The sequence below is a fragment of the Salvia hispanica genome, chromosome 5, assembly GCF_023119035.1.
Source record: "Salvia hispanica cultivar TCC Black 2014 chromosome 5, UniMelb_Shisp_WGS_1.0, whole genome shotgun sequence".
In the NCBI taxonomy this organism is placed as follows: domain Eukaryota; kingdom Viridiplantae; phylum Streptophyta; class Magnoliopsida; order Lamiales; family Lamiaceae; genus Salvia; species Salvia hispanica.
The window spans coordinates 7,472,564-7,492,521 of NC_062969.1; the positions used below are offsets into that span (position 1 = coordinate 7,472,564).

At 32.7% G+C, this 19,958-nt stretch overlaps 2 protein-coding genes across 2 annotated transcripts; one reads left to right on the plus strand and one right to left on the minus strand.

Moving 5' to 3' along the window:
* Positions 1–4,048: 4,048 nt before the first annotated feature.
* On the minus strand, positions 4,049–5,841 carry LOC125186027 (nudix hydrolase 18, mitochondrial-like). Its single transcript, XM_048082328.1, has 5 exons — positions 5,410–5,841; positions 5,126–5,246; positions 4,927–5,010; positions 4,700–4,828; positions 4,049–4,610 (listed from the first exon to the last, which is right to left on the minus strand). Exons 1-5 carry the CDS (start codon positions 5,493–5,495, stop codon positions 4,392–4,394), a joined length of 639 nt encoding a protein of 212 aa, XP_047938285.1. The 5' UTR covers positions 5,496–5,841; the 3' UTR covers positions 4,049–4,391.
* Positions 5,842–15,008: 9,167 nt separating this feature from the next.
* Positions 15,009–19,163, plus strand: LOC125190320 (ATP synthase subunit gamma, mitochondrial-like). Its single transcript, XM_048087591.1, has 9 exons — positions 15,009–15,227; positions 16,398–16,441; positions 16,548–16,700; positions 17,629–17,742; positions 17,826–17,953; positions 18,112–18,234; positions 18,334–18,453; positions 18,540–18,661; positions 18,840–19,163. Exons 1-9 carry the CDS (start codon positions 15,127–15,129, stop codon positions 18,907–18,909), a joined length of 975 nt encoding a protein of 324 aa, XP_047943548.1. The 5' UTR covers positions 15,009–15,126; the 3' UTR covers positions 18,910–19,163.
* Positions 19,164–19,958: the final 795 nt, after the last annotated feature.

Consider the following 19,958-nt stretch of genomic DNA (forward strand, 5'->3'; position numbering starts at 1 on the left):
TCTCGTGAGTCCTTCAAAGAACACATAGCATTCCCAAGATGAACTCCTTATATACTTTCCCTAAGCAAGGAGAACTCGACTCTCCGCTATCCTCCGGCGTCCTCCTCATTCTCCGCCCACGAGTCACCGGCGGAGGGCGTTGGCGTACAACCCCGAAAATCGGCCGATCGCCGCCCTAATGCGTTCCCACCCCTTCCAACACTCCTCCCCGCTGTAGTCCTTTCCGTGCGGGCGGTTTCCTCCTATATGCTACTCTAATCTTCGCCCACATGTTGACGACCACGGCCGTTGTTCGCAACCAGCGGATCGTCGCAAACCGACAACCACGCCTTGGCCACGCCGGCATACTCATCCTCCGTCCACTTCCTCCGCGTGGAGGTGTCGTGAACAGCCGGGCCGCGATGACTCGCCACCACCTTGTATGGAATTGAGGGAGTAGTTTAATTCATTTTGCATTGTTAATAACTTGACGTGATTGTATATACTCCCTCTGTCTGCGAATAGGAGTCCCGTTTTTCTATTTTAGTCCGTCCGCGAATAGGAGTACTGGTTCACTTTTACCGTAAATGGTAATAATGTCCCACCTTCCACTAACTCATTTCACTCACTTGGGATCTCCATTCCACTAACTTTCTTCCACCCACTTTTTTTTACATTTCTTAAAATCCGCGCCATCAAGAAATGAGATTCTTAATGGTGGACCGAGGGAGTATATATTGAAGTTGCGAAGAGGTATGATTTTTTTGCTTATGATGCTGCGTTTTCTTTCTATAAGATTAATTGCTACGTGGAATATAACCATTCGCATTTTCTTATGGCCACTACTAGTATTTCACTACAGCCAGTTGATTTTAATAAAGGAAAAGAAAACAAAGATTGTTACATATTTGTCTTCTACTATTATTGATTGGGATAATTTACTCGATCTGATAAAGGTGGAAGAGGTATTGAATAACAAAAGTTCTACGTCGGCCGTGAGAAATTTGGACTTATTGTTATACATTTAAACTTTGTTAGTATTTTTATTTACTTATATCGAAATAAATCGTAATTTATTTTTATATGAACCACTTTATCTGATACGTCTCCATCGTCATTTAACATTATTTGAAATCAATATCCCAATCAGGGGTGGTCTGAGAGTGATATTTACCTATTCCCACCTAGATTTTTTCGTTATTAATTATACTCCATATCTTAACATATTTAATTTAGTATGAAGTTTTACAATAGTAGTAATAAACAATTTCTGGTGATATAAATTGCTACACGTACGCTTCTTCATCGTTTATGGATCAAGATTCATAGCTGATCTAGAAATGCAAGTAGGATGCAAGTGGAAGTGAATTAAGAGAGGAAGGAGTTGTGAATTTAGACCCAACTTAATGAATGTATGGTGCTAGTGAATGCAATGCACTAACTTCGTTCTAGAAACTTCTTCATGTTCTAGACATTAACCCCACCAAATCAATGATGAATATCTTACAACTCTTGTTACCTTAAGTTGATTTATAGAAAGTAGGATTGAGAAAGAAAAAAGTTCGGTATATTTTGAAAATCTTAAAGCATCAATAATCATGTGTAATTTCTTTACAAAAGTGTGTATATATAGAAAAGCATACAGGAACGGAAAAAAATGTTGGTATAGATTTCATTAGTGATAATATATCACACAAAACTCATACCAATAATATATTTAGTACAATTTAAAATTAATACAATACATCAATCTAACTTAAAACTAAATTTATATCATGGAGTAGTTTTTTTTTAATTAATTTTAATACTTAGTATTCCTCATTAAGTCATATTTTTTCGTTCTCAAACCAATTTTTAGTGTATTAGTCTTTGTTTCTCTCTCTGATTTCAATTCCTTCATCCCTTAATTTCTGACAATTGATATTTATTTAAATCAATTTAGTGAGGGCTAAAGATGATATTGGTCAATTTTAATATAATTAGCAATGTGAAAAACTAAAAAAGAAATTGGTGGTATGGGCTTAAGCCCATGTCCCACCATAAGGTGGGTACACGGTACACCTATAGAAGCATATAGTATAATACTCCTATGCCGCAATGAAAGATTTATGTGCTCTAAAAATAACATGAACTAATCATTTTTGCTTGAATAACTTGACAATCATTGATTGTCGTCTACTTAATGACTGTATTTGGGCTTAATTACATGAACTTAGAAATGTATCTACTTAATTATTTACCAGGTAATTTACAATTAGCTACACAAGTTTGAACTTGGTGTACAAAAGTTGTTAGACTTTTGATCCTTACGTATGTATTTCAATGTGTGCTATCCAAATTCAAATTGTTTGTGGTTGGTTTCGTCGGTGTTGCATTGGTTTACTTTTACCAAATCTTGAATTTGTGGGCGTGTGCACGGTTTATGTATTTAGAAATGGTCATGCCCATTCACACGCCAAAACTAGCAACAAAAGTTGGAATTCAAAACTATAGCCCAACTTACAATTCACTATTCTAGATTAAAAAATATTGTCTACATTGATTGAATGAACACACTTGTCCTTCACTACATGTTTAATATTAACTTTCTAACTTATGGTTACCACTCTACATAGTATTTAAGTTTGACCTTTCTTTTCTCCTTTCTAGAAGCTAAAATACACTTAATTTGTAATGTCACTTATACTCTCTACCATTTTTAGTAATAAAATACTTATATACTAGTACTACTATTTCATTTTCCTAATTTATGTGGGGACTATTTTACCTCATTCTTTCGATGTACTATTCATTAAATTATACTTCAATGTGTGGATAATTATAATGCAAAACTACATTTTTTAAACAAATTATATCTGTAACGTATAGAATATGTAATGAGTGATCGTCGGTGCATAGACATGACTAAGGAGCGATTTTTTACTTCTGGCGAGGTAGCTTGTATTGGGAAAAAACGAACAAAAATGTGATACGAAATGGACATAAAACAGTGGGATCTTAAAACTATAAAGGAGATTTTTGTGCTACTACTTTATCATACGGTATATTGGCAGGACGTCTTAGTCAATAAATCTCCTTTAATTTACTCATCTTATGTAATTTATTGAGTGCTGAGCTCACTTATATATAATATAGTTATAGATAAAATTTAGTACTGGCACGCAGATAATTTGGAAAACTACACAACAACAAACAAAAATGTATGTATGTATTTTATTGAGTGCTGAGCTCACAGTTGTTAATTTGGAAAACTGCAAAAAAGTTTTTATAACAAACAAATGCAACATAGAAAACTACACTTAATATCAGTTAACAATCTCATACATATGCAACTTGTAAATTTTTCCACAACCACCCAATATACAAGTGGGATTCTATTGCAAATGGTATTTTTATATTTCGATACCTTATAAGTTATGTGCTACCTTAAACGCCAAATGTAGCAATAATATTAATGGGGCAAAATTTTCATTAGCCATTTTGGTAGCTACACAAAAATTAAATGACTAATATCATGTATCAAGTCACTTGTATTTTCTAACACACTTTGAAATCTATCATATAGGATCATACTTACCCAGTACTATGTGTGTTCTATTAGATAGTCATGTCTTGTTTATATTCACTGATCAATAAGTTGGAGAATGTATATATATAGTTAGTGGACAGATGGTATGATATATATGGTCAGATCAATGATTGATTGCTAATCAAATTAGATCTCATTATTTTTCAACACATTGTTAAAAAATGATTTCAATAATACTTATACCTTTAAATTTTGCAGCAAAATTAAAAACTTTATAGTAGGTTAAAACTGTTCACAAGTCATTATTTTTTGGCATCATTTTTTCATAAATTTATGAAAGAGACGTAGTTGTTGGGGAGCAATATCATTTTCAAAGCCTCATCACCTCTTTACATATATACTCCACTAGTATTAAATATAATCACTAAAAATCAAAACAATCAAGATCTCAGTTGACCCCTTCACATTTGTCTTGTTTCTTGGGTAACAAAAGAGAAACAAACACATGTTGATGAAAGAGATAAGAGGGCACAAATAAAATCCCCAAAACACAAGTTAAAATTTATCAATCAAAGTGCATGTACAAAGGATTTCTGATAGTATATACCGGTTAATTGGACATCGATTTAATAATACAGTGACCTAACTCTATATCCATGATACCACAATCTCTCATTTACAGACAAAGAAGTTGATTGCTGAATTTGCCCCTAATTTCCCAAAAACTTCGAAAACACAACCGCTTGAAGAATCAACGGGGCTTCCATGAATGAATAATCAAGGTGACCAATTTGTACACTTTTGCCTATCTAGTTAAACCCTCATCTTCAAGCAGCTCTTGTTGCGGCTCCATTTTGGAGAAAAAATCGAGCAACTTAGTTTCTCAACTGATTAAGTAGCAATCAACTTCATTGTCAGCAGTTTTGGCTCCAATGGCGAAGCTTAAGTCTTCGCTGCCACACAATGTTAATAAACAAGATGTGAGAGGGACTTCATCAACCTCTACTTCTCTTGATTGACAATTGAACTGACAAACGAATTCATCCAAAGCTTCTTTCATCCACACAGCCGCACAAGCTTCCCGAGCTTCATTCACAGTCATCTGCAAGAAAATGATATGATCCCACATCAGAACTAGTACCATAAAACATCATGTTCACAAAAGTTTGCATTTTTCAGTTAAGGGCATACCCAAACTCGATGGCGAAGGCTTTTCTCTGGCCATACTTCCAATTCCTCGGTGACATACAAGGGAAACATGGATCCCTCATGATACTTCTCTTGGCTTTTGCTCTTGAAAATCCATTCACCCAATTTTTCCTGCAGTAATTGGAAAATAAAAGAGCTTTAGATGATGAATCTAGAGGTGTGAATACAAATATTGGTCTTATCAGAAGAGAAATAAGCCAAAAACTCACCCCTAGAAGGCCAACTACGCCGGCTTCCTCTAAGGTCTCTCGTGAAGCTGCCAGTTCGATATCTTCATCGAGTTCCCATCCACCCTGATGAATTCAATTGCAAATCGAACAATGCTTAGACCAAGGATCAATTATACACTTTGATGTCGTGATTATCGGTTTTTCATCAAAAAGAATTGAGATGTTCATCAATTTTTACCTTAGGGAACATAAGTCTTGCACTCTTTTGAGAGCTGATCAAAAGGATCTCCAAATCTTCGAGTGTGATATCATCGATCGAATGAGTTTTTTTGGTGTCTCTGATTCTATATGGAATACATCTGCATAAATTTGCAGAAACGGGATGAAATATTAGGCACAATTCCATAAATAAACTATTTTAATAAAAAAAAGTACGCCACGGTGGCAATTCAACAAACAGTTGATGAACATTACAGAAAAAAAAAAATCCCCAAATCTAAAGAAGAAATTGAGAATACGTACCCAACAACCTGACGAAATCCCTTATTATAGCGCTGCAAATGCCTCCCGGTGCGAGACGGCATGGCAACAAGCTTCTTGATTTGCATGATTAACAAACGGAAGTGGAAACCCTTGTTTAATTGGGGATAATGATTTAGAAATAAGCGAAAAAATGAATCTTTTTTCCCCGGGAGAAAAGAAACTCCCTCCAACGAAATCAGAAGGCTCAGTAAGTAAAAGAGGGTAAAATTCGGTTAAAAAGCAGTTGCGATTGGCTCCAGAAAAATAGGCAATGCCAACAATCTGCGTCGATGATTTCCTATGTCCAAGAATTAAAAATTGGAAACTGGTAACGGATTCTTGAGAAATAATTGCAAACTAAAATTGATGCTTCTGCTTGTTGTCGTTGAGAGACGACAAATGGAAGGCAATAATTGAAGGTTATTGTGGATAACTGAAATGGTTTGAGTTGTTCATCCACTCATTATATAGACCTTTTGAACTACAATGGTGGGGTGGGCAGGTGGGAGGGGGGGGGGGGGGGGGTAGGGGGGGGTTATAAGCCTTAAACTTTATTAGGGGATCCAATTCATTTGGAGTTATAAACCAAAACATTGGTTACATATATTGTGTTTAGTATATGTGATAAAAACAAAATAGAGTACTCCTACGACGAAATAAAGTGTGTGAAAAGAGATTGTCTTTTTTTCGCAATGGAAGTAAATTAATTAACATAATATAGCTCAAAATGAGCGGATAAAGTATATACATTATTCAATTTAAATACTTGAATATTACCATAAGATTTAAGTATATTATTAAAAAATATATGATCATATTTTATTATAGTACTATAGTATATACTATGACATGAAAATTTTTCTTTTACAGTAGTATATCTTACTACTAATATTGCATGTATGTTGTACTATATGTGTAGACTATATTGGAAAATACATGTACTACTAAACCAATAAACCTTTAATTTTGTGATGGAAATCAAGTCTATCTTGTAGTAAAATTGCAATTCTTTTTATAAATATTATGGGTTGCAAATTTTACGGTATTGCTATTATACTGTCATTATATTTTTCTCTTAATATTTCAGTGTGTATTTTAAAAAAAATCGCGTTCTTATCATCTTATGCATTAACATGTAAAATAAAAGTAAATTATAGGAATATATACATAATTTGAGTTCACACAAATAAAAGCGATTGGCAGGCATCTAAATTCCCTCATTGTGTGGCAGAAGGGGGTTTGAATGAAAAATTGATATACACTATTTTAATTATTATCAACTCATTACATTATACTACTGCTATAGTTGTTTTCGAAAGATTAATGAGTACTGTTTGATTACGAATAATTAAACCTAGTATAGTATGGACGCGCCTGCCATTGCTGTCGAAGGATGCCAGAAAAGTCGACTGAGTTCGAGAAACCACTCCTGCATTGACACGTGTGAGATGGCGACGTGGAATTATTAGCTTTCCGTTTTACTATGCGATCCTTCAATTTTTTTGTAATTATCCCCTCCGCCCCAAATAGACAATACGATTGTATAGACTCTTTTAAACATAATGTTAAAAGAAATTAGTAAAATACAAGTTTCATTTTTTTTTAATTTTATAAATAAAATTATGAATTAACAGATATGAGACCTACTTTATTTATAATAAAAATTACACAAAACTTTTACCACGGGACTAACTAAAATACTAAAAAGCTACTCGTATTGTGAGAAGATGGATTACTATATTCTATTCATAAATCTTCAAATATCAATAATACATAGTTATGCAAATTACAAACTGACAAATAGAACCACAGAACAAACAAGCGGAATGCATGGATAATTATTAATTACATCCAATTAGTAACGCCAATCAAACCAGTCCATCACATTGTAGGCTACTTTTTCTAGAGTTATGAGTTAATCACACTAATTTTTTTTCATCGGGCTCATATATAGTCTTCAAACTCTTCATTATCTATTAAAAATACAATATTAAAAAGGTGTCAAAAAAAATAGTACAATATTAAAATATACTCCACTATCTCTGTCGCATTCTAATTCGGGGACGAATCTAGTAAGATGGTAGGAGGGGCATTTGCCCCATCTCAATTTTTTTTCCCCATAGATATATTATCTGTTTTAAAATTTATTTCTTTTAATTTTTCCCTAAATGCCCCTTTTTCAAATTCTTAAAAAAAAATTCATAGATAAATTTGCCCCCTTCACTACAAATTCCTGTCTCCGCCCCTGATTCTAAATAAAATATTTTTTAATTATTTGGTATAAAAAACTATGAATGAAATATTTTTTAATTATTTGACATAAAAAACTATGAAGGTTGTTTTGTGAATTAAACAGAGTGTGGATAAAAATAAACAAATAAAGTGATGTTCATTTTAGAAAATGTGTCCGTTAGAGTATGTCATCACAAAAAAAAATTGTGTCACTTTGAGTTAGCGTAATATAGTTTGATAATTTATAATTATATAACAAAAATAAAATATTGCCACCAGAATATCCATGCAACCAATTTTGTGTGCAGATAAAAGCTTGAACCATATAGTACTCCATATATGAATTACTATTATTTGTGCATAAGCTATAGTAACTAAGTAATATTATCAACTTTCATTGTTATTCAATAATTAATTAATAATATTGTCTCTTATCTCGTTTCAAAATCATAATACTATTAACTATGTTAAAATATGCAAATGATTGACCCATGGGCATATATATAACTTACATCGTTTCAATTTCTTAGTTCAATAATAATATTATCCAGAGCAATAATATTTACCATAATATATATTAGTAATAAATATTTAGTGAAGTCATAATAGTAAAAAAAACTAGTAATACATGATTTTGAAGAGGACTCAAAACGATCTTTTATTTAATCCAAAATCATAGTTAGCCACTTAGCCATAATTTAGTCTAATAGAATCACTCAAAAAATTATTACTAGTACCGATTTTGTTCGTCTTTATATTATTAATTTAGAAATTATTTCATTTACTTCAATAGCTCATTTCCGATACAAAAGTGCTTTTACTATAAAAAAGAAGAAGAAGAAAGGAAAGTGAAATTTCGTGAAAGAACACCATTTACTACTATAGATCTTGAATGTTATTTTAAAACATCATATATTAATTTTATGCGATTATAAAATTAGCACATTCCTAAACCTAATTGTTGGTTAGAGCCGAAATAATCATTGCAGAGAGAATCCGTGTAACATGCACATATATCATCTGCACTCTTATTTAGAATAATATAGCAGAGTCAACTAATTTGCACAAACAACCAATATTTTGTAACTAGGGGAATCAAATTAAGAATACTTTGACTAATTTTGTTTATGAAACCACGATTCCACCACTACTATTTTTTTATTTATTTCACACATAGCTTGAATATTTTCTCCAAATCATGATATATACTAGTCGGTTGTGTTTCAAATCATTATGTACAGATTATAATGTTCATATTTGGCTTGTTACTTCACGCAATTAACAAAAATAATTGTTTGCAGCTATAATGATTGGGTGATCTAATTAATTGTTTCTTAATTTATTTGTTATATAGGAGTATAATATAATATTGGAGGATTTTCATCGGGTGACTAGGTCATTACGAGACGCCTAATATCATCCTGATTCCTGCATGTGAATAAAATAAATAAAAAGAAGTGAGATCTGTGAATTATTGCAACAAAATAGAATCCCAAGACTTTGGTAAAGCTCACATATAGAAAAATAAGATTGTGTATTACTTTAAACTTTGTAATCTTGTCTACATAAAGAGAAAGACATGTCCATGTGCATCACTTGCAAATTAACAGAAAACAAACCACATGCCAATCTATTTCTCAACTTTGCACCTGAAATGTATTGTAGTATATACATAGTTTGGTCAATATGATACACTATATATGTTTTCTAGTCTTTAGTATATAGAACTATACTACAATATGTGATCCACGTCGAAAAAGTATTATGGTGACTTTTGATACGAATATGAAACAATTTGATTTATTTTGTATCTTTTTTCGATTATACCAAAAATCTCATACCACCGACGTGGTAAGGAAGGGTCCAAAACAAGAAGCAAAACAAATGAAACGACAACAAAAACACCAACAAACCTCATGCATGGCTAACAAAACACATAAGGTTCATAAGCTTACAACTAGACTAATCAATGCATACCGAAGAAAATAGATAGCTCGCATCCCAAGAGAAGAGTCGAGAGACGGTTGAGGAGGTAGGGCTGGGGAAAAATACCAAAAAAATGATATATCGCTCGTATCGTATTGAAAAATATCGAAAAATTATCGAATTTTCGATATATCGTAATTTTCGATACGATACGATATCGTATCGTAAGTTTTCGACACGATAACGATATGAATTTCCTTATATCGCGATATATCGTTTTATATCGAAAATACGATATATATCGAAATTTTCGATATATATCGAAATTTTCGATATATATCGAAAATTTTCGATATATATCGATATTTAACGATATATCGAATTTCGGTACGATATATCGAAATATCGATACGATAACGATATGAAATTTTTTTATATCGAAAGTTCGATATATCGAACTTTCGATACGATAACGATATGAAATTCTTTCATATCGATATTTTCGATACGGTACACGATACAACGTTTTCGATACGATATATCGTATCGACCCACCCCTATGAGGAGGCACTAAACACCAGCCAAAAATCAGATGAACAACGAGCAGATAATGAAAGCAGAGCAAGAAGAATAAGAAGAAAGACATCAGCAGCTCAGCGTCAACCAAGAACAGAGTCGGTGGGAGATGGGATCAACTTGCTCCTCGTACTTATTGCACTCCTTAATTATGGCTAAACTTGGTTTCAACCCTCTTCTCTAAAATTATTTTTGGATAGTAGATAAGCGTGGGTATCATGCCATCCTCGAACCCAAGTACCAAGAGTCAAAGCTCAAACCATCCCAATTAATTACTCTATATCTAAATGGACCTTCTTGGCGTTAATCTAATTATAAATTCATAATATACATCAATTATCAATCAGTTTTCATTAATTGGTCAATATATTCTGAATGGAGGGAACGAGAAATATTACATTTTGACGCATTGCATTTCCATGCAAATTAACGTAATATAGTAGTGAAATTTTGTTTAACAATAGATGACAAAAAAAATTAACCACTAAAAAGTTATGTTAAATAATTTATGGACGTTGAATAAGGGCCATATTCCATCCGATATAGGGAAGTGTGTCATGTTAAATAAATATACTTTTAATACTTAATAAAATTAATTAAAACATGCATGTTAATTGGCGTGTGTTTAGCACTATTAAAGTCCCTACATCTAGATCCAATTTATAAATGAAAAATCTTCGCAAAGTGTCGTTTTGGAATAGCTAAGGGGTCATTTTACAATTATAACATTTCAATTTTATATTTAAAATTGAGTAGACCAAGTAGAACTAGTTGTTGGTTGGGGGTTAAAATTCAAAGTCAGGCCACGCGCGTGGGACTCGGTGCAACGGATGCTTTTGAAAACGTTTTTATTAATTTTATTGGGACCGTGGCTACGTCGTGTTTGCCACTCATTTCTTTATTTCTAGTATCTTGATTTTTATGTTTTTCTTCTTTTTTTGGCATTTATTCCAAAATGGATGATTAGAGATTAGAATAATTCCATTGCGCACAGAAAGGCATAGAATATTACCCACTTACGCAACAAATTGTTTACTAAAATTCGTTTGTTTGACAGTGATACAACACTTGGTGGGAAATGTGGTTGATGCTTTTACCTTATAAGTAAACGATAGTATTTGATTAGGTGTGTTAAGTTGTTATATGCGGATTGATTATATCAATTGGTGAAAGTATGGTTATTTAATCTAATAATAAATTAAAATATAAATTCATTCTTATATAGTGGAGTATTATGTTGGGTTTATTTTTTAAAACAAAAAACTTGTGATTATTCGCTACTTTTCTTCCTTTTGGGATTAAATACAAAATACGTTATGTATATCGGTATAGTACGTACAGAATAAACAAACATTATCTAATATTGATACGAATACATGAATTTATAGAGTTAAAGTGGTCACGAAGTAGAATATATATTTTCTGATTGTAGAAAATGAAGTTGCTATGATTTGGATCACAAAATGTGATATTATTCGAGATTTGACAAATTTAGAGGTGCTTGCTAGTTTCCCTTATTACTCCATTTCTTCTTGTGGATATGAAATATGAAATTAAAGGACTATACGTATGCTTTTATATCAAGAATATGCTATTTTTGAAACCCTACATATATATTCTGGGATATATAGATAATGATATACAGCTACGAGTCGTGTCTTCCAATTATTCAGAAATTTTAACAGTCTAATAATCATATTAAGGTAATTTAAAACTAATACATATAGTTTGATTGTGACAAAAACTCACTACTTTTGAGCTAGTTCTAAAGTCTCTTAATCTTTTATGATAATCCAGACATCTAATTTTTGCGCATTCTCTAAATTATACATTTGAAAGAAAGGAAAAATGATTAACATTTTAATTCGTTGGTCACATATCCGCGAGAGTATTACAAAGGTTTTGAAATGTCATGTATAAATTTGTTTTATTTAATTATTAGTACAACATTATTGCATAAAATGGGCAAATATTATGACAATATATTTTGTATTTATTTAGTCTCTCGCCTTAAAAGGGGGTTATATTGCTGGCTAATTGAATGATAACGGATAAGTCATTGATTCACATTAAATTGTCACCACATAGTTACATATAGAGACGTCCACGTTAGATGCAATAGGGTTCTTCCAAATCCTTATTATTTTGTTTAATATTTATTACTTCTAAAATACTACTAGGCCATAAATTAGGTCGCTATTAGGTTGACAAAGTTTCATCATGTTATATAAAATATATCGTAAAAAAAGTTCTAGTTTTCGTTTGATCCAATACTATTTATCGACAAGGATAGACATGTGCCTTAATAGTTATTTTGACAAACACATAATGATAGTAACAATTAATTAAACCGTTTCAGCTTTTAGGAGATGACACAGTAAATATGAGAACTGTTTATGGTTTAAATTTATTTCAAATTACAATAAATATGCGTTTTTAATCACTTTTGATTAAGCGATATGTTTGTTATATATTTGTATACAATATTTTTTTAGTTATACTTGAGTAGTTGAGTATGAAATGTCATGGTATTTTTTCTTAAACTAGTTTTTTGTTTGAATCTGATATCTCATTTTATATTCCGACCATATATTCGTCACATATTCAAATATTAATATATACTAGGTTTTATAACTTTTAGTGACAATTTGTGGAAAATTTTAACCAACGCACTACTTCGGTGTCACAGCTGAAATAAAATAGGAGTACGTAACATTTTTTGTAGTATAGTGGAGTATTTGTTTATCGCAAAGTATAAAAACCTTTGAAATTTATAACAGAGACATTTACACAATTATTAAAATTATCTCTAAAGACTTTAACCATTTTGATATGAATCAAATACGTCACATATAAAATCAATTTAAATGACTCAACAACAGCTCATCCGAATCAATTTTAAATTTGCTTGCCCAAAATACCGCAGTGAGTTTAGCCTCTAGCATCACTATAGTGTATACCAATTCACCAAAACTAGTTTCCTATCTTTTTTATTACTATTATTATGAGTTGAATGACAATTATGAGAAAACATCCAAAATCTAAACGTTAGATGAAAGAAAAAGCAATTAATGTTAGCCAATTATTTTCATACTAAGCAAAACATGAAGAGCTTTTCTTAGAGGAAAGGACATCAAAATATATCCTAATTTAATGTTTTTATTCCACTTTGAAATACTTGGAAGGGGTAATAATTGAGTTTGTGACATCAAATGATGGGCTATTTGGCATCAAATTCTTTGTCCACTGTCCTTGCCACTTGGAATTATTAGGATTGACTTGGAAGTCTTCGCTAAATATTTTCTTAGTCTTTATTAATTTCTTGAGAATATAATTAATTAATTCTTCTTTAAAATTAAATTATTGAAGTGTTAAAATGAATTGGAATCGTAGAACTTTTGAGATGCTAGGAGGAAATTGGACATAAGCATATGCTTATCTCTTGGTACACTTTTATTCTTTTTAAGAAAATTTGGACATATGCATATGTTCAAGATAAATTATTTCATTATTGAGATCTATTATGAATCACTATTAGCATATAACTATTCTATGACACATCACATGATTTAATGACTGCTAACGAAGAAATGAGAAAAACTATAGAACTCGTGAAATCGAAGATTTTGTTGAATAATTTATATAATCCATATATATGATTGAATATGTTAGGAAAGTGGTATAAAGCGATCGTGATATCAAACCACAATGTCTATTGGGACCACCACAATGCTAGATCTCTCCAATGTACTTCAAGTCAAAATTGTGTGCACATTTACTCTGTTAAACAGATTTTGTGTTTGGACCTCCAAATTAACATCTTAAATTTTTGTATTTGGGAATTGATGATTTAGAGTAATTCATCGTATAGTCCTACTTATTAATTTTGGTCAAGTGAAGGCTATTGAATTATGAAGCCCAAATTTTGAGAGCCCAATTAAAATAATCCACACATTACACATTAGATGGGCCCATTTTATATATCCCATTGACTTTCATTACCAGTTCGACACCTCAATTTTGTTTTTATTGTTCGGCCAATCCAGATATATAAATGGACGAATTGATTTCAGTATAAAACATTTTTATATTGAAAATCGTTTCATCGTCAACATGGGTGATGAATTTTGCACAAAGTGGGAGTTGACGAAGGTCTCCAGTGGATCGGAGAGGATCACCTACGGCAAATCCTAATCCATCTCCTAATACATACACACATACACGAGTGATGGTGTCAATTATTATTAAGTGTGTAGGTGTTAGAAGATGGATTAGGATTTGCCATAGTAATCCTTACCGCCAGTCGATTGTTCTTGGTCAGCTACTATATATAGCTTTTTCATTGTTGTTTGTGAGGAAGGAGACGGAATATTTTGGGCCTTTGATTTTGGATAAATTGGGACCTTCAAGATTTATTGTTGGGCTCAAGAAATCATCTTCAAATTAGTTAATCCACTCTAATCTTTTAGAATAACATGAATTTTAATGTAAAATCAATAAAGTATGAGAAAAAAATAGAGAAGAAATAATTACAAATATATTAGTAAATAATAAAACTCATATCATTAATAATATTAAAAATTCTAAAATTATAACTAATTTTGATGGATAAATCAAAATTATAAAAGATGAATTATTTTATAAATGGAATGAGTGGATAAGTGGTGGGTCAAGGCCATACTCTCATAGATCATAATATTTCATTTGTTCCCAAAAACTAATTTATTTTTATCATCTTAGTTCGTTCTAAAATATTAATTCACTTTTTTATTTTAAACCTATTGACTACATATTACACTTCAGTTAATTTATTTCTCTTATTTTATTGAATTATATCCCTCAATTCTAGTACTAGCATTTTGCATCCGGAGTCAAACGACGTCGTGCACGATAGAACTAGTCATTACCAGTCTTCACCTCTTCCATTTTCAACAGAAACCCTAGAGCTCGAATTTTCTCCGATCTAATTTTGAAGAGTTACAAATGGCGATGGCTGCTTTGAGACGCGAGGGCAGGCGGATCGCCGCCCCTATCATTTCTCCCCGCCCTATCAATCCCCTCCGCTCGTCTATCGTTCCTTCGGAGTACGATGCGATCTGTTTTGCTTTCACTTTTTCTTCTGAATGTGTTGTTGTTGTTGTCGATGATAATAAATATGCGCGCGCGCGTGTTTGGTTGATTCCGTTTTAGCATCAGTTTCGGCTGTAGCTTCATTTGGATTTGTGCCATTCTTCGCCGTTTCAACCAATGTTAGGGGTATAGGATTTGCTCTTTATCGCGTTATTAAGTGTGAATTTGTGTTAATTTTACTGTTATGTTTGTAAAGCAGAAGACTTGGTGTCAATGCGGCACCTCTTGCAGCTAATGTACAACGTGTTGGTTTTACAAATCACTCAATGCGGCATCTCTTGCAGCTTAATTGCCTCCCTTCATTGTCTCTGATTGCTAGTGTTTTATGAAGCTCATAGTTGTATTAGCTTATTCTCTTGTCATCTCTGGTTGTGTTTGTAGTTATGGGTAGTGGACATATAATTTTTTTCCTGTTTTGACGGGTTACAAAGTTGTGAAATGTGCAGATTTAATGGGGTTCCTGACGTTTTTCCCTTTGGCCTCGTCTATTATGTTGGACCAGTGGCGTGTGTCTAAGATGGAAATCATTCTCTTGATGTTATTATAACCTTGACTGAAGCATATCTTATATTATAAATAATCAGTCACGACTCAAATATATCAAAGCTGTTACTTGTTATCCCGAGAAACATTACATCTAAGGATATTTTTTGAAAATTGTTTAGTTAAAAGCAATAGGTATCATACTTAAAAGTATGGGATATGTTGTTTCTGATTATATATTGAAGGATAATGAGCTACACCATTATGGACTAAGGGCATTGGTGGAAAGTTGAAACCAGGATTTAACTGTTACTGTACTAAAGTTATAAGAAATAGATAGGTTCAAAGAAAATATTAGTAGCTGGTTACATTGATTAGATAAATACTACTCCTATAACAATTTTGGACCTATGGGCCTCATGCGAGTCATGTGATTGAACTTGCAGTGAATACTTTATAAAGAACATGTTACTCTTAAGTTGACACATAGAAGAATTGTTACTGTATATACGACCCCTCGTATGTTATTTATGGGTTATCAAGATTTTCACTTTGTTTGCATTTTAAAAGTTGCATATAATATTCATAATCAATTTTCACATCTTTACTTCTAACTGAATATGCAAATTTCATGCCAACAGGGATCAATCTTTCTTGGGAGTTCGATTTGTGTCAACTCAAATTGGTATGATGACTCTTGAACCACTGATGATATCATCAGTCAGTTACCAAATTATTATGACTCTTTTGTTTGACTGAACTATTGTGATGGAAAACCCACATATCTACAGTCCGCAATCGTATGAAGAGTGTCAAAAATATTCAAAAAATCACAAAGGCTATGAAGATGGTTGCAGCTTCAAAGCTCCGAGCTATTCAGTCAAAAACTGAAAACTCACGTGGTCTGTGGCAACCATTCACTGCTCTTCTTGGTGACCTTCCAAGTAAGTTTGTGTATAAATATTTTGGTCTCTCATTGGGTTCAGTGTATTATGCTGTCTACAAAATATACTCTGCATATTACAATGGCCTTGTTTAACTTAAACTCGGTGGTGGCTTCTGCACATGAATTTGTCATTAGGGGAAACTAGGAAAATATGATATTTTAAAAAATCTGTGAAGTGTGTGGGTGAATATTAATATGATTAATTCAGATCATCATATGTTTTATATGTTTTGATAGCAATTGGATTCATCTCAAGACCATCGCATTATCGTTTTTCTCACGGCTTACCTATGACATTGAGCTAAAACCTTCCTTAGCCATCCTAAAAAAATATGTTTCCATTCATTAGATGTCATTAAGATTACTTCCATCAGATTTTATCATTTACTCATCTGGAGTTAGGATCCGTTCCTGCCAAGCCCTTATATTTTATTTAAGTTAAGACTTATTAATTCACATCATTTGCATGATGTGTTTTGGTTTTACAATAAGCTCATCAAGAAAACTCTCAAAAGTAGCGTTGGTGCGGATGACAAAGAGTTTGTAAAATCATTAACTGTTGTGATCACCATTTGTTTTTGTCTCAAATATATCCTCTATTTATCTGTATATAACAATGCCCTTGTCAAAATACAGTTTTTTGGCCTGATATTTCCTGCATAGATTAACTCACCTGGCTGCTAGCATGCTCCTATCGAGTGCTTAATGCTTATCTTACATCCTTTGATCATAAAAGAAAAGACCACAATACTGTTTTTGTTTCTATAAATGGTATGCTCAAATCTCTATAGAAATTGTTATGCCTTTATCTCCTCTGCTGGTAAACCCTTAAATATCTCCTACAAATAAATTCTAACTTGTGCCTATTTCCTTAAAGACAAGATCTCATTCTGTATTCTGCTTGTCCACGTGTTTGGATGCATTAGGTGTTGATGTGAAGAAGACTGTTGTTGTTACAATTTCCTCCGATAAAGGTCTGTGTGGTGGTATCAATTCTACTTCAGTGAAAGTTAGCAGGGGCCTCAAGAAGTTAAATTTTGGTATCTTCTGTCTCTCCTTCCCTTCCTTCTTCCCGATTCTTATAGAGAAAAAAAATCTATTAACCATAAGTTTTGTGGTTTAGGTCCTGACAAGGAATGCAAGTATGTTATTGTGGGTGAGAAAGCCAAGGCCCAACTTGTTCGAGACTCCAAGAATGATATTGAGCTAGCCCTAACCGAGTTGCAGAAGAATCCTCTGAACTATACTCAGGTTGTCTTTTTTCCGTGCTTTTTTTTGTTTTACCCCCCTGTAGATGCCTCTCTATCATATCAATCTTCCAGATTAGAGACTTCCAATTAATCTAATGCTGGAATCTGGTTCATGTTTTCTCCCCACTTCTTGTTTTCTAATACTACTGGTCTGTACAGGTTGCTGTACTTGCTGATGACATCTTAAAGAATGTAGAATATGATGCACTAAGGATTGTGTACAATAAGTTCCAATCAGTGGTCTCGTTTATTCCATCAGTATCCACTATTTTATCTCCTGAGGTAAGTTATTGCATCGACTGAAGTCACCGAATTTTATGATAACTCATTTCGTGAAAGTGTATACATGCTGCATGCTAATTCCTTCCAATGATGATATAGATTGTTGAGAGAGAATCTGAAGCTGGGGGTCAACTTGGGTTATTGGATTCTTATGAAGTTGAAGGTGCTGAAACAAAGTCAGAAGTGCTTCAGAATCTGACAGAGTTCCAATTCTCATGTGTATGTTGTTAGATATGGGTTCGATAAATAAGACTAGGACTGATTTCTACTTTCGACCCGATATTAAAACTCTTAATGTCCTTCAGGTTATGTTCAATGCTGTCTTAGAAAATGCTTGCAGTGAGCAGGGAGCTAGAATGTCTGCAATGGACAGCTCAAGTAGAAATGCTGGAGAGATGCTTGACCGCCTCACCCTCACTTATAACAGGTTTCATGCCTATCTCATTGCATTATTATAACTACAAAGTCCAAGAGGGTGTTTGCTGACTTGTTTATTCATGCACCAAAACGATGCTAGCCAAACTTTCCGTTTCAGTCATTCTATTGTTAAAAAGTAATCAAATCTTTGCCGACCAATCTAATTGCTCCTTTTTGTCTACAACCAGAACTCGTCAAGCGACTATCACTACAGAATTGATAGAGATTATATCTGGAGCATCAGCATTGGAGGGATAATTGCTTCTCTAGTGAGACGTTGACGAAATAATATTTCTTGTTTGGCACTTTTGGCGATACCTCCGCGATACCTCCATTTGAGGTTTTTCGGGTACTTAAATAACCCCCTGGCTACCTTCATGCAAGGGATACTGGTTTGTGCTTGACAGTGAGATCTATTTGTAATCTAATGGTCTTGAAAAGTGTTACTGAATTTCGACGATCTCCGCTGAGTACCAGTTAAATTTTATGGAACGAGCTCTTATTTCTTTCAATGATGATTTGAATTTGTTCTTGTTGTGAAGCTATATGGCTTGTTTTCGACCATCCGTAGTCTATGTAGTTGTGTGTGTGAGTGGTTTATAGGGAACCTTTTTCCCTTTTCCATTCGACTTGGCTCATTTCTTTTTTGATACGGTTATTATTTTAGTATAGTGATCGTGTGTTTAGTGTAAGTGATCTAAATCAGGTACGCTGCACAATTTTGGAGATCATCAAATTGGAATCACTATAGATTTTATTATTGGGCTTAGCAAAGCATCTTCAAGAATAATTTCATCTATTACCCATTTTTTTTATCAGACTTGCAAACCGATAATTTGTTAAAACTCGTGTACAATACGATATATCCATGTACTACTATAATATATTATAACATTTATTACAACTCGTGATACAATCCGGTATGCACTATTAGAAGATGGGTGGAATATTATTTCAAAAATAAAGTTTAAGGTGGGATAATTGTACAAGTGAATATTCAAAATGTGTGAGCAATAAAAATGTTATGAAACGGAAATAGACCACCAAGATAGAGAGAGTAACGAAAAGGAAATATTATTCATATTAAAATTATCTCAAGTTGCATATTTGACATAAAATATTTTATTTGATTTCACTATAACGTACGTCAAATTTTTTTGTCTACATGACGTCTAAGTCGTTGACTTATCTTAATAATTTTTATTTTGAAATTTCACTCAATGACTCGGACGCCAAGTATATAAGGATTAATCGTCGTCGATGTCAGACAACGAAATGCGCCACTTTTTGTATAAAAGATTAGTGAG

Excerpts from the sequence above, each read along its gene's own strand:
- LOC125186027 (XM_048082328.1), bottom strand. The coding sequence starts at position 5,495 with ATGCAAATCAAGAAGCTTGTTGCCATGCCGTCTCGCACCGGGAGGCAT. Across the intron at positions 4,829-4,926 it reads GCGTAGTTGGCCTTCTAGGG|GAAAAATTGGGTGAATGGAT; the intron begins GTGAGTTTTTGG and ends CAATTACTGCAG. Across the intron at positions 4,611-4,699 it reads GCCTTCGCCATCGAGTTTGG|ATGACTGTGAATGAAGCTCG; the intron begins GTATGCCCTTAA and ends ATTTTCTTGCAG.
- LOC125190320 (XM_048087591.1), top strand. The coding sequence starts at position 15,127 with ATGGCGATGGCTGCTTTGAGACGCGAGGGCAGGCGGATCGCCGCCCCT. Across the intron at positions 15,228-16,397 it reads TCGTCTATCGTTCCTTCGGA|GGATCAATCTTTCTTGGGAG; the intron begins GTACGATGCGAT and ends TCATGCCAACAG. Across the intron at positions 18,235-18,333 it reads CCACTATTTTATCTCCTGAG|ATTGTTGAGAGAGAATCTGA; the intron begins GTAAGTTATTGC and ends ATGATGATATAG.